This window comes from Colobus angolensis, unplaced genomic scaffold (assembly GCF_000951035.1).
Source record: "Colobus angolensis palliatus isolate OR3802 unplaced genomic scaffold, Cang.pa_1.0 Scaffold169, whole genome shotgun sequence".
Lineage (NCBI taxonomy): Eukaryota > Metazoa > Chordata > Mammalia > Primates > Cercopithecidae > Colobus > Colobus angolensis.
In genome coordinates this window covers 2,028,373-2,041,699 of record NW_012114810.1, presented here as the reverse complement: position 1 = coordinate 2,041,699, position 13,327 = coordinate 2,028,373, and the positions used below count along the sequence as shown (strand labels likewise).

At 38.0% G+C, this 13,327-nt stretch overlaps 1 protein-coding gene across 2 annotated transcripts in view; it reads right to left on the bottom strand.

Annotated features, from left to right (window-relative positions):
• Nucleotides 1–13,327, bottom strand: part of SNX27 (sorting nexin family member 27) — a 57,685-nt gene that overhangs the window by 21,720 nt on the left and 22,638 nt on the right. For both annotated transcript variants that reach the window (XM_011937888.1, XM_011937887.1), the window contains exons 5-6: nucleotides 11,659–11,737; nucleotides 9,394–9,557 (exon numbers count right to left, since the gene is read on the bottom strand). In XM_011937888.1, coding sequence (XP_011793278.1) covers nucleotides 9,394–9,557; nucleotides 11,659–11,737 — 243 coding nt within the window. The remainder of the gene's footprint in view (nucleotides 1–9,393; nucleotides 9,558–11,658; nucleotides 11,738–13,327) is intronic.

Here is a 13,327-nt window from a genome sequence, read left to right as displayed (position 1 = left end):
TTGGGAGGCTGAGGCAGGAGAATTGCTTGAACCCGGAGGCAGAGGTTACAGTGAGCCAGGATTGCACCACTGCACTCCAGCCTGGGTGAAAGAGAGAGACTTCGTCTCAAAACCACCCCCATTACCCCCACACACAAAAACTGGCATATGTTTAAAAAAAAAAAAAAAAAAAAGCCTAAGAGGGCTAGAAGAGAAACCTGAGTAAGTTATTTAGGAAATAGAGCAAGAAGACAAATAAATTAAAAATATGAGAGAAGATAAGATGATTACGGGGCAGACCAAAAAACTGTGTATCAGAATAATAGGAATGCCAAAAAGAGAGAACAGAAAATGAGAGAACAAACTGTCAATTTAATAATTCAAGAAAATTTGCCAGATCAGAAACACAAATTTCCCACAGAGAGCCCAACATAATAAATGAAAATAGACCCACAGCAAGGCACATGATTGTGAAATTTGATACCCATGGAGACAAATTTTTGATACCCATGTCTCCCTGGCTACAGTGTAATGGTGTGATCATGGCTCACTGCAGCCTCAAACTCCTGAGCTCAGGTGATCCTCCCACCTCAGACTCCTGAGCAGTTAGGACTTCAGGTGCACACTACCACGTCTGGCTAAATTTTAAAGTTTTTGTAGAGACAAAGCCTCGTCATGTTGTTCAGGCTGGTCTCGAACTCCTGGGCTCAAGTGATCCTCCCACCATGGCCTCCGAAAGTGCTGAGACTACAGGCACGAGCCCTCACACCTGTTGGTGGAACATAATTCTTTAAAATTTCTGAAGTTAAATCATTTTCAACCTAGTGTTCTATACATAAATGTGACATTAACCAAGTGTCAGGGTAGGATAATGGCATTTCCAGGCATTCAAGATTTTTAAATGTTGTCTTCCCATGTACCCTCTTCTCACAAAGCTCTTAGAGGACTTGGTTCTTAGATGGCATTTCTGGACTTGCCCTGGGCCAAAGGGGAGCCCCACTACCCTGAAGGGTGAGTTCCAGGCCAGGCAGCATTTACCACAAGCTGACTGAAGAGTCCTTGGGTCTTAAGGGAACATTGGCAGGAGTCTGGCAGTACTCCCCATGGGCCTGAGGTGGCAGTGTCCATGGGGTGAGGCTTCTCTGCCTTTGAAAAGAAGAGAAGAGTGGGAAGGACTGTGTCTTGTGGTGTGAATGCCCGCTCAGCTCTAGAACAGTAGAACACCACGTAGACTTCTAAGGTTTTCGACTGTAGTCCCTGGCTCCCAGATGGCACTCTGGACCCTCCCAGGGTCTGGGGGAACTCACCACCCTAAGTTTAGGACATAGGCCTGGCTGGCTTTGCCACCTGCTGATTGATTGTAGAAGCCCAGAACCTTCAGCAAACATAGGCAGTAGCCAGGGAGTAGCTACAGTAGGCCTTAGGCAAGACTCAGCGCTGTGCTGGCTTCAGGTCTGACCCAGCAAAGTCCCAGTGGCAGTGGTTATAGGGGTGCTTGTGTACCCCCACCCCCAGCTCCAGACAGCTCAACACAGAAAATACTACATTTGTTTGGGAAAAAGTAAGAGAAGAGAATAGGAGTCTCTGCCTGGTAATCCAGAGAATTCTGGATCTTGTCCAAGACAACAAGGCAGTACCTCTTAAGAGTCTGCAAGAACCACAGCATTATTGGGGTTGGGGTCCTTCCTAAAGCAGATATAGCTTAGATCACAAGACCCAAGTCCTTTCAAATATCTGGAAAGCCTCCCCAAGAAGGACAGGTATGAACAAGCCCAGACTGCAAAGACTACAATAAGTACCTAACTCTTCAATGCCCAGACACAGACAAACATCTGCAAGTATCAAGACAATCCGGGAAAACATGTCCTCACCAAAAGAACTAAATAAGGCACCAGGGACCAATCCTGTTGAAAAAGAGATATGTGACCTTTCAAACAGAATTCAAAATAGCTGTTTTGAGGAAACTCAAAGAAATTCTAGGTAACACAGAGAAGGAATTCAGAATTTTATCAGATAAATTCAACAAAGATGCAGTGAGCCAAGATTGCGCAACTGCACTCCAGCCTGGGCGACAGAGCCAGACTCTGTCTCAAAAAAAAAAAAGAGAGAGAGAGAGATTGAAATAATTAAAAAGAATCAAGCAGAAATTCTAGAGCTGAAAAATGCAATTGGCATACTGAAGAATGCATGCATCATCAGAGTCTTTTAATAGCACAATTGATCAAGCAGGAGAAAGAATTAGTGAGCTTGAAGACGGCTATTTGAAAACACATGGAGGAGGCTGGGCGTGGTAGCTCACGCCTGTAATCCTAGCACTTTGGGAGGCCGAGGCGGGTGGATCACCTGAGGTCAGGAGTTCGAGACCAGCCTGATAAACATAGCAAAACCCCATCTCTACTAAAAATACAAAATGAGCTGGGTGTGGTGGCGTGCACCTGTAATCCCAGCTACTCAGGAGGATGAGGCAGGAGAATTGCCTGAACCCGGAAGGCAGACGTTGCAGTAAGCCAAGATTGCACCATTGCATCAGCCTGGGCAACAACAGTGAAACTCTGTCTCAAAAAAAAAAATAATAATAATACATAAAGGAGACAAAAGAAAAAATAATTTAAAAAAAAAAATGAAGGAGGCCTACAGAATCTAGAAAATAGCCTCAAAAGGGCAAATCTAAGAGTTATTGGCCATAAAGAGGAGGCAGAGAAAGAGATAAGGGTAGAAAGTTTATTCAAAGGGGTAATAACAGAGAACTTCCCAAATCTAGAGAAAGACATCAATATCCAAGTACAAAAAGGTTATAGAACACCAAGCAGATTTAACCCAAAGAAGACTACGTCAAGGCATTTAATCATCAAACTCCCAAAGGTCAAGGATAAAGAAAAGATTGTAAAAGCAGCAAGAGAACAGAAACAATATACAATGGAGCTCCAATACATCTGGCAGCAGACTTTCAGTGGAAACCTTACAGGCCAGAAAAGAGTGGCATAATATATTTAAAATGATGACAGGGAAAAAACCATTTTACTCTACAATAAGTATATCCAGCTAAATTATCCTTCAAACGTGAAACAGAAACACACTTTCCAAGACAAACAATAGCTGAGGGATTTCATCAATACTAGACCTGTCCTACAAGAAATGCTAAAAGGAGTACTTCAATCAGAAAGAAAATGATGTTAATGAGCAATAAGAAATCATCTGAAGGTATGGTAATATTAAATACACAGAAAAACACAAAATATCATAACACTGTAACTATGGTATGTAAACTACTCATCTTAAGTAGAAAGACTAAATGATGAACCAATCAAAAGTAATAACTACAACAACTTTTCAAGACATAGTACAATAAGGTATAAATAGTAACAACAAAAAGTGAAAAAGTGGGGTAATATATTTAAGGCATGGAGCCTTTATTAGTTTTCTTTTTGCTTGCTTGTTTGTTTATGCAAACAGTGTTGTTATCAGGTTAAAATAACAGATTACAAGAGTATTTGCAAGCCTTGTAACCCCAAACCGACAAACATACAACAAATACACAAAAAAATAAAAAGTAAGAAACTAAATCATATCACCACAGAAAATCATCTTCACTAAAAGGAAGACAGGAAGGAAGGAAAGAAGGAAAAGATGATCACAAAACAACCATAAAACAAGTAACAAAATAGCAAAAGTAAGGCCTTACTTATCAATAGTAACACTGAATGCAAATGGACTAAACTTCAATCAACAGACACACAGTGGCTGAATAAATAAAAAACAAGAACCATTGATCTGTTGTCTACAAGAAGCATACTTCACCTATAAAGACACACATAGATGGAAAATAAACAGATGGAAAAAGATACTACATGACAATGGAAACCAAAACAGAGCAGAAGTAGCTATACTTACATCAGACAAAATAGATTTTAAGACAAAAATATAGGACAAGACAAAGAAGGTCACTATATAATGATAAAGGGGTCAATTCAGCAAGAGGATGTAACAATATTAAATATATGCACACCCAACACTGGAGCACCCTAATATATATTTAATATCTAAAGCAAATATTATTACAGCTAAAGAGAGAGGCAGACTCTAACACAATGATAGCTGGAGACCTCAACACCTAACCTTCGGCACTGGACAGATCTTCCAGACAGAAAATCAACCAAGATACACTGGACTTAATTGGCATTATAGACCAAATGGATCTAATACATATTTACAGAACACTTCATCCAATGACTGCAGAACACACATTCTTTTCCTCAGCACATGGATCACTCTCAAGAACAGACCGTATGTTAGGTCACAAAACAAGTCTTAAAACATTTTTTTAAAATGGAATAATATCAAGTATTATTAATATCAAATAGTATCAATATGATCAAGTATCTGACCATAGTAATATTACAGTAATACCAAGTATCTGACTACAATGGAATAAAACCAGAAATCAAAAATGAGGAATTTTGGACACTATTCAAATACATGGAAATTAAACAATATACTCCTGAAAGACCAGTGGGTCAATGGAGAAATTGAGAAGGAAATTTAAAAATTTATTGAAATAAATGATCATGAAAACATAACATGCCATATGGGATACAGCAAAAGCACAACTAAGAAGGAATTTTATAGTTATAAATGCCTACATCAAAAAAAGAAGAAAAATTTCAAACGATGCATCTTAAAGAAATAGAAAAGCAAGAGCAAACCAAAACCAATCAGTAGAAGAAAACAAATAATAAAGATTAGAGCAGAAATAAATTAAATTGAAATAAAAAAATACAAAAAAAGAGAAATGAAAAACTTGGTTTTTTTGAAAAGTTAAACAGAAAAACCTTTAGCCAGATTAAGAAAAAAAAAAGAAGATCCAAATAAAATCAGAGATGAAAAAGGAGACATTACAACTGATACTAAAGAAATCCAAAGGATCATTTGTGGCTACTATGATTAACTACATGCCAATAAATTGTAAAATCTAAAAGAAATGGATAAATTCCTAAACATATACAACCCACAAAATTGAACCATGAAGAAATCCAAAACCCGAACATACTAATAACAAGTAACAAGATCAAAGCCGTAATGGTCTCCAGTAAAGGAAAGCCCAGAATCCAACGGCTTCACTGCTAAATTCTACCAGACATTTAAAGAAGAATTAATACCAATTCTACGCAAACTATTTCAAAAAAAGAGAGAAGGAGAGAATACTTCTAAACTCATTCTATGAGGCCAGTATCACCTTTATACCAAAACCAGACAAAGACATATCAAAAAAGAAAACTACAGACCAATATCCCTGATGAATATTAATACAGAAATCCTCAACAAGATATTAGCAAACTGAATTCAACAATACATTTAAAAAATCATCCTGAGCAAGATATATCCTTGGGAATGTAAGGATGGTTCAAAAACACCAATCAATGTGACACACCACATCAACAGAGTAAGGGACAAAAATCATATGATCATTTCAATTCATGCTGAAAAAGCATTTGATAAAACTCAACTTCCCTTCATAAAACTCCTCAAAAAACTGGGTATAGGAGAAACCTCAACATAATAAAAGCTATATATGACAGACCCACAGCTACTATCATCCTGAATGGGGAGAAACTGAAAGTCTTTCCTCTAAGACCTGAAACACAGCAAGGATGCCCACTTTCACCACTGTTATTCAACATAGTACCAGAAGTCCCAGCTAGAGCAATCAGACAAGAAAAAGTGATAAAGGGCATCCAAATTGGAAAGGAAGAAGTCAAATGATCCTTGTTTGCATATGATATGATCTTATACTTGGAAAAACCTAAAGACTCCACTGAAAAACTATTAGAATTGATAAATAAATTCAGTAAAGTTGCAAGATACAAAATCAGCAACAAAAATCAGTAGCATTTCTATATGCCAACAGAGAACAATCTGAAAAAGAAATTAAAACACTATGAAAGAAAGGTGAAGAGAGGACACCAACAAATGGAATAAGTATTCCATGTTCATGGATTGGAAGAATAAATATTGTTAAAATGTCCACACTACCCAAAGCAATCCCCTATCAAATTCAATGCAACCCCTATCAAAATACCAATGACATTCTTCACAGAAATAGGAAAAAAAACTATCCTAAAATTTATACAGAACCACCGAAGACCCAGAATAGCCAAAGATATCCTAAGAAAAAGAAGAAAACTGGGTGGGCTGTGGTGGCACAAATCTGTAATCCAGCAATTTAGGAGGCTAAGGCAAGAGGATCTTGAGCCCAAGAGTTCAAGGCAGCCTGGGCAACACAGCAAGACCCCCTGCCTCTAAAAAAAACTTAAAAAATCAGTGGGGCATGGTGGCGTGGGCCTACAGCCCCAGCCAGTGGGGAGGCTGAGGCAGGAGGATAGCCTGTGCCTAGGAGGTCAAGGCTTCAGTGAGCTGTGATCATGCCACTGCACTCCAGTCTGGGTGATAAAGTGAGACCCTGTCTCGAAAAAAAAAAAAAAAAAAACAACACTGGAGGAATCATATTACCTGAATTCAAGTTATACTACGGAACTATAGTAACAAAAACTTTTTTTAAACTTTTTTTATAGTAAAAAAAAAAGCACGGTAGTGGCATAAAAGCAGACACACAGACCGATGGAACACAATAAAGAAATGAGAAACAAATTCACATACCTACAGTTAACTCATTTTCGACACAGGTGCCAAGAACATGTACTGGGGAAAAGACAGTCTCTTCAATAAATGGTGCTGGGAAAACTGGATATCCGTGTGCAAAAGAATGAAACTAGCCCCCTAACTCTTGCCATATACAAAAATCACATCAAAATAGGTTCAATAATTAAATCTAAATCCTCTAGCTATGAAACTACTACAAGAAAAAATTGGGAAAACTCTCCATGACATCAGTCTGGGCAAAGATTTCTTAAGTAATACCCCACAAGCACAGTCAACCAAAGCAAAAATGGACAAATGGGATCACGTCAAGCTAAAAAGCTGCCCAGCAAAGAAAACAATCAACAAAGTGAAAAAGCAACCCACAGAATGGGTGAATATTTGTAAATACTCATCTGACAAGGGATTAATAATCAGAATATATAAGGAGCTCAAACAACTCAACATTTGGAAAAAAAAGAAATGCACATAAAAACTACAATGAGATACCATCTCACCCTAGTTAAAATGGCTTATATCCAAAAGAGAGGCAGTAACAAATACTGGCAAGGATATGGAGAAAAGGGAACCCTTGTTTACTGTTGGTGGGAATGTCAATTAGTACAACCACTCAGAGAAGTTTGGAGGTTCCTCAAAAAACTAAAAATAGAACCATCATACAATCCAGCAATCCCACTGCTGGGTATATACCCCAAAAAAAGGAAATCAGTATTTTGAAGAGATACCCACATTCCCATGTTTGCTGCAGCACTGTTCACAACAGTCAAGATTTAGAAGCAACCTAAGCATCCATCAACGAATGAATGGATAAAGAAAATGTGGTACTTATACACAATGGAGTACTATTCAGCCATAAAAAAAGAATGAGAGTCGATCATTTGCAACAACATGGATGGAAGTGGAGGTCACTACGTTAAGTGAAATAAGCCAGGCACAGAAAGACAAATATTACATGTTCTCAATTATTTGTGAACTGTAAAACTCAAAACAATTGAACCCATGGAGATAGAGTAGGATAGTTACCAGACTCTGGGAAGGGTAGTGGGGAATTGGGGGAGAGTCGGGGATGGTTAATGGGTACAAAAAATAGCCAGAATTAATGAATAAGGCCTAGTATTTGACAGCAAAATAGAGTGACTATAGTCAATAATAATTTAATTGTACATTTTAAAATTACTAAAAGAGTATAACTGGATTGTTTGTAACACAAAAGATAAATGTTTGAGGGGATGGATACCCCATTTTCCATGATGTGATTATTACACACCACATGCCTATATCAAACATCTCATGTACTCCAAAAATATATACACCTACTATGTACCCACAAAAATTAAAAATAAAAAATTACATATATAAAAAGAGGAACAGCTCTGAAAGTGTATTCTACAAAAATACGGGAGTAAAGCAAAACAAAATACTCTAACAATGTACTCTAACACTGGAAACAGGAGATGGTGGTGGTGAAGGGCTATCCCAGAAGGCCAGCTGTGCACCAGAGTACAGAGCCGCCACTTCACACAGGGGTAGAGGAAGAGGCTCCACAAGAGATTTCTTCAGAAAGTGGAAATTCATGAACTACCTGATGGGTCTGAACTGAATGTCTTTAGAGGAGATTTAGACAACTGGTGAAGAGTATGGAGATAAACTAATCATAAGTACACGGAAAATTAAGCAAATGAAAAAGGAGGGCAGGCCGGGCCCAGTGGCTCAAGTCTGTAATCCCAGTACTTTGGGAGACCGAGACGGGCGGATCACGAGGTCAGGAGATCGAGACCATCCTGGCTAACCCGGTGAAACCCCGTCTCTACTAAAAATACAAAAAACTAGCCGGGCGGGGTGGCGGGCGCCTGTAATCCCAGCTACTCCAGAGGCTGAGGCAGGAGAATGGCGTGAACCCGGGAGGCGGAGCTTGCAGTGAGCTGAGATCCAGCCACTGCACTCCAGCCTGGGCGACAGAGCAAGACTCCGTCTCAAAAAAAAAAAAAAAGGAGGGCAATAATTAGCTGTGGAAAAATAAAATGTAAAGAAACTGAAAAGTAAAGACAGTAATTATTATATGGCTCTGTTGTAAATTTCACCATTTACAGAGTCATAATATTGTAAACACTGAATACTGACCTAACAAATATTATAATTTGATTATATTAAGGGGATGGGAGAGATGAAAAAGGTATGAATATATGGTAGGAATGGAGGAGGAAAGACAGCTAGGGTCTCATCTTCAATAGTGGGAAATTAAGAGATGCTACTGGAATCTGAAAAATTAAGTAGAAGCAATATAACCAAGTTATAATGGAGACACAGAAGTAAATACCAAAAACAAACAAACAAACAAACCAATAAAAAACAAAGCTAAAAGAGGTGAAGGTGGTTGCCTATGGGGGGAGATGGAAATAAGCAGGGGCAACTACTGTTTTTTACAATAAACTGTGTAGAACTATCTGATGATTTAAACTCTATGTATATATAATATTGGTGGAAAATTTTTGAACAGGTACACAGCCACAATGCTCATTTTCTGTTGCTTAAAAATATTAGAATACATATTTTTAAAATATGTATTTTTAAACTCTAGGATATCTTTACTTCTAAAACTTACACATATTTATCTTTTGTGAAATGGGAGAGAACATTTTACGAATGTAATTCAGACCCAGGAGCAAAGCAGCTTACCTAAGGATTCACAGGGAATTGGCAAAGTACCAACTATATTCAAACATAAAAAGGAATTGTGCCTTTCAAGATCAATTTACCTACCTGATGAAAGAAGTAGGTAACAGCAAGGTCATTGTCATTTAAGAGGATTTCTTCTTCTGTTGTAAAAAGCCACTTTCGAATGGTCAAGCAGGTGCCTGGCACAGCTGATGTATAATTCTGAATGTAGAGTTTGTGAGGAAACTCATTAGGTGCCAATTTACGTACTAAAGGAAAGACAAAACACAGAAAGCTGAAGTGAAAAGATATAAGAAATTTCCCTAATACAAACTATGTAAGGCAGATCAAGAATGCTATGTTATCATTAACCAGAACATCATCTTAAATCCATTAAGGAGTTCTGCCTTGGGAGCACAAAACAGCCATATCTGTCCAGCCAAATATCCTTTCTAGCTATGACCATGGCCAGTCAAGTCTCAAGCTGACAGAAACCTATCACTTGAATGACAAGTGCTGTGGTTTGGATATTTGTCCCCGCACAAAGTTTATGTTGAAATTTGATCCCCAGTGTTAGAGGTGGGGCCTAATGTGATCTCTACACACACCATGAGTGGAAGAAAACAGCCTGAGGACCTCACCAGATGCCCAATCTTGAACCCAGTCTTAAAGATGTTTGGTGGACATCAGCTGAAAATCAGCAGAATCATGAGACAATTAGACCTTTTTCCTTTACAAATTACCCAGCCTCAGGTATTCCTTTATAGCAACACAAAAATGTACTAAGACACAGATCAGTTAACATGACAACTCTGCAAACAGCACCAACTCCAAATTTAGTTAAAATATCTAATCCACTAGCTAGTTACAGCTGATGTCCACTAAACATCTTTAAAGCAAGCCTCTCCTCTTACCCAGCTCTGGTGCATTCAGAGTCTCTCACGTGGTAATTCTCAATGAACTGCTTTTATTAAGGCCAAAAGGTTTTTTCCAGCCCACCTCCAAAAATGCTACAGTATTCCTCAAACTGAAAAGTGTCTTCTGAGTAATGTTATACTTTCTCTTTGTAACAGCCACCCAAGCAGGATAAAAAAAACTACCACTTTTAATTTCTAAATTGCCTTTTTTTTTTGGAGACAGGGTCTCACTCTGTTGCCCAGGCTAGAGAGTTGTGGCACAATCATAGCTCACAGCAGCCTTAACCTCCTAGGCTCAACTGATCCTCCCACCTCAGCCTCCCAGCTTGGACCACCTGCATGTGTCACCATGCTTGGCTAATTTTTAAATTGTTTTTAGAGATGGCAGTCTCACTATGTTGCCCAGGCTGGTCTCAAACTCCTGGGCTCAAGCAATCCTCCTGCCTCAGCCTCCCAAATTGCTGAGATTACTTCCTCTCTCGATGTTTACTTGGCTTTGTAACACTACAAAAGAGAGATTTAATACTTTCCATTTTATAGAAAGTGAAACTAAAGCTTAGACAAAAAACAAGGTTAGAATCCAGATGTCTTGGTACCTTAGTAATCCTCTGTAACGTAATTTACATCTGTCTAGTTACACTGCTGTGAGTTGGGAAGAAAAAGAGTATTAGGGAGATGGCTGCTTTAGGGGAATCAAAGTTATTCTACCAGGACCTGAGATAGCAAGGCAACCTAAATCTACCAAACTCTCCCCCTTTCTGGGATAAGGAAGATCTGATCAATCAATATTATCTGTATCTATTCTGGCCTTAGCCCTGTATAAATCTATATGATACGGAAGAGACCCATAAACTGTAGGAAATCTATGTCATTCAGAGCAAACCCTCAGACTCTCTCCCCTTTGTAGTCTCAGTGCAACCAATGTGACCACCATCCCTAGTTTTTGTAAAATAAAATATAAATTTCCTGTCACCATGCAATAAAACCTCCTTGCAAGAGGAAATTTATTCACACAGAAGCTTAAATGTATGCACTAAAACAAGGCTTTTAACCAGCATATATCTTTCTAACTTCTGAAAACAGAAAGCTACTCTTAAGAATCTTTACAAAAATCCTAAAGTACACTAAAACAACATGTGGCTAAATAGAACATCCCATCTTTTTAAGCCTGTTTCATTGGAATATACGAATTTTGAACCTCGGATTTAAAAGAACCTCATGAAAGTATCTTCCAATTCATTGCTGGTTATAACCTACACTTACAAAAGAGGAAAAAGAATCAACAGTGATCAGACATCCTTATGACCTAAGTTTAACGGGATATGCTTGGTCTGATTGTTAGAGACAGTTCTAATGAGTGGGATCTCCCCTTGTCTTCAAGCTCTTCTCTAAGCAAATAGTTTCTTTCTGACAGTATTAGAAAACAAAACTAGTATCAGCCACTGGTACTCACCAAAGGAGTGATTGATCACTTCAAATAAGGCAAAGTAATTCACTGTCGTACTGTCCATGCCAACCTTTGCTGCAATAGCCTAAGGTTAAACAGGATAGATTGGTTTCAAGAAAATTAAGTCAGACAATGCTGTGGGAAAAGGCAGGTGTATGCCTGTGGAGGAGGGAAAGGGGAGAGGTTCTGCCATCTTGGCCTCACAAAAATTGCATTAATGGTCCATAACTATCTTTCTTTGTATGTATGTGTACATGCATGCACGCATACATATATATGAAAGAAAAGGGAAAAAACACCTGTATCTGCTCCAACAGCTATGAATATGAGTTTCTCCCTTCCAGTGTAAGCTGACAATATTCTGTCCTTAAATATCAGCTTCCCTCTCTAAAACAACTTCATTATTTTTTTAACACAACTTACAAGAAATGTACTTAATAGCACAGATCTTAAAAAGAAAACAAATGCTTAAATATCCAGTTTCACACATTCAGCCTACATTTAATACATTAACACAAAAAAACTACACATTTGATTCTAGAGCGTAAAATATTGTTTGTCAATTATATTCTGGCTAAACAAAAATTTTTTATTTTTTAGATGATCCATGTCTCATGCTGGGATCATTAGGCACCTCCATTTCCTAAGAATTACCATCATAATATCTACATAAAATAGCAAAATACTGGGACAATAGAGGCATATTAAACAAGAATCACTCATTCTCTCTAGGAACTCAGGTCCTAACATGACAAATAAAAAAGAAATTGGAAAACTGTGTGCAAATAAATGACAATTACATACAAACAACAACAAAATATAAACTAGTAGTAACAAAATTTCTTTTCAAGATCAACCTCAATATAAGCAAGGTACTTCTTTTTCATGCCGTTGTTTTGTTGATAAAACAAAGATAAAACTGTTGATTATTAGTATCTCAGTAAGCCAAATGTGATTATATCCCTTCTTCTCCTATCTGCTCACATAGGAGGCCTAGGTCCATCCATGATGTGACAGAGGAACTAGACATTATAAGTATTCTAAATTATCATTCTACACTACACTGGATAGAAACTAAAAGGCTTTCAAGGTTTAGAAAATAGTTTATAGCTAGAAGTCTCAGTAACAGGGTTGGGAGGAAAGTGTAAAAAACCTAAGCCTTGCTAGAGGAACACTGGAAAAAAGCAATCAAAACAAAACAAAAAGATCAGCAAGCTGTAAAAATAGTACTTTTCTTGAAATTCTCTACCATTGTATAATTTCATAAATGCCTGAGATCCTGCATATATCCTTTGCCATAAAATACAGTGGATGAATAAATGTTTGGGGGATAGATGTTTTAATGTTTGCTACAAAAGAGAAATGTAAGCATTAGTACCCAGAAACCTGCTTGTCTCCCTGAAAATTCTGATCAAGTTAGGATTAAAGGCCAATGAAAAGGCATATACAGGCAATGATTACACCCAGCACGCAGATTATGATCTCTAAATACAGTTTCTCACTAAAAGAATAGGACTCCTTGGGGAAATGGCCTATTCTAGATATCTAGGGTAAGAAATATACAAAGATGAGGCCAGGACATCTTATTGTACCAAAAAGCAAGGATGCTATCATAAAAATATTAGGTGGCCGGGCGCGGTGGCTCAAGCCTGTAATCCCAGCACTTTGGGAGGCC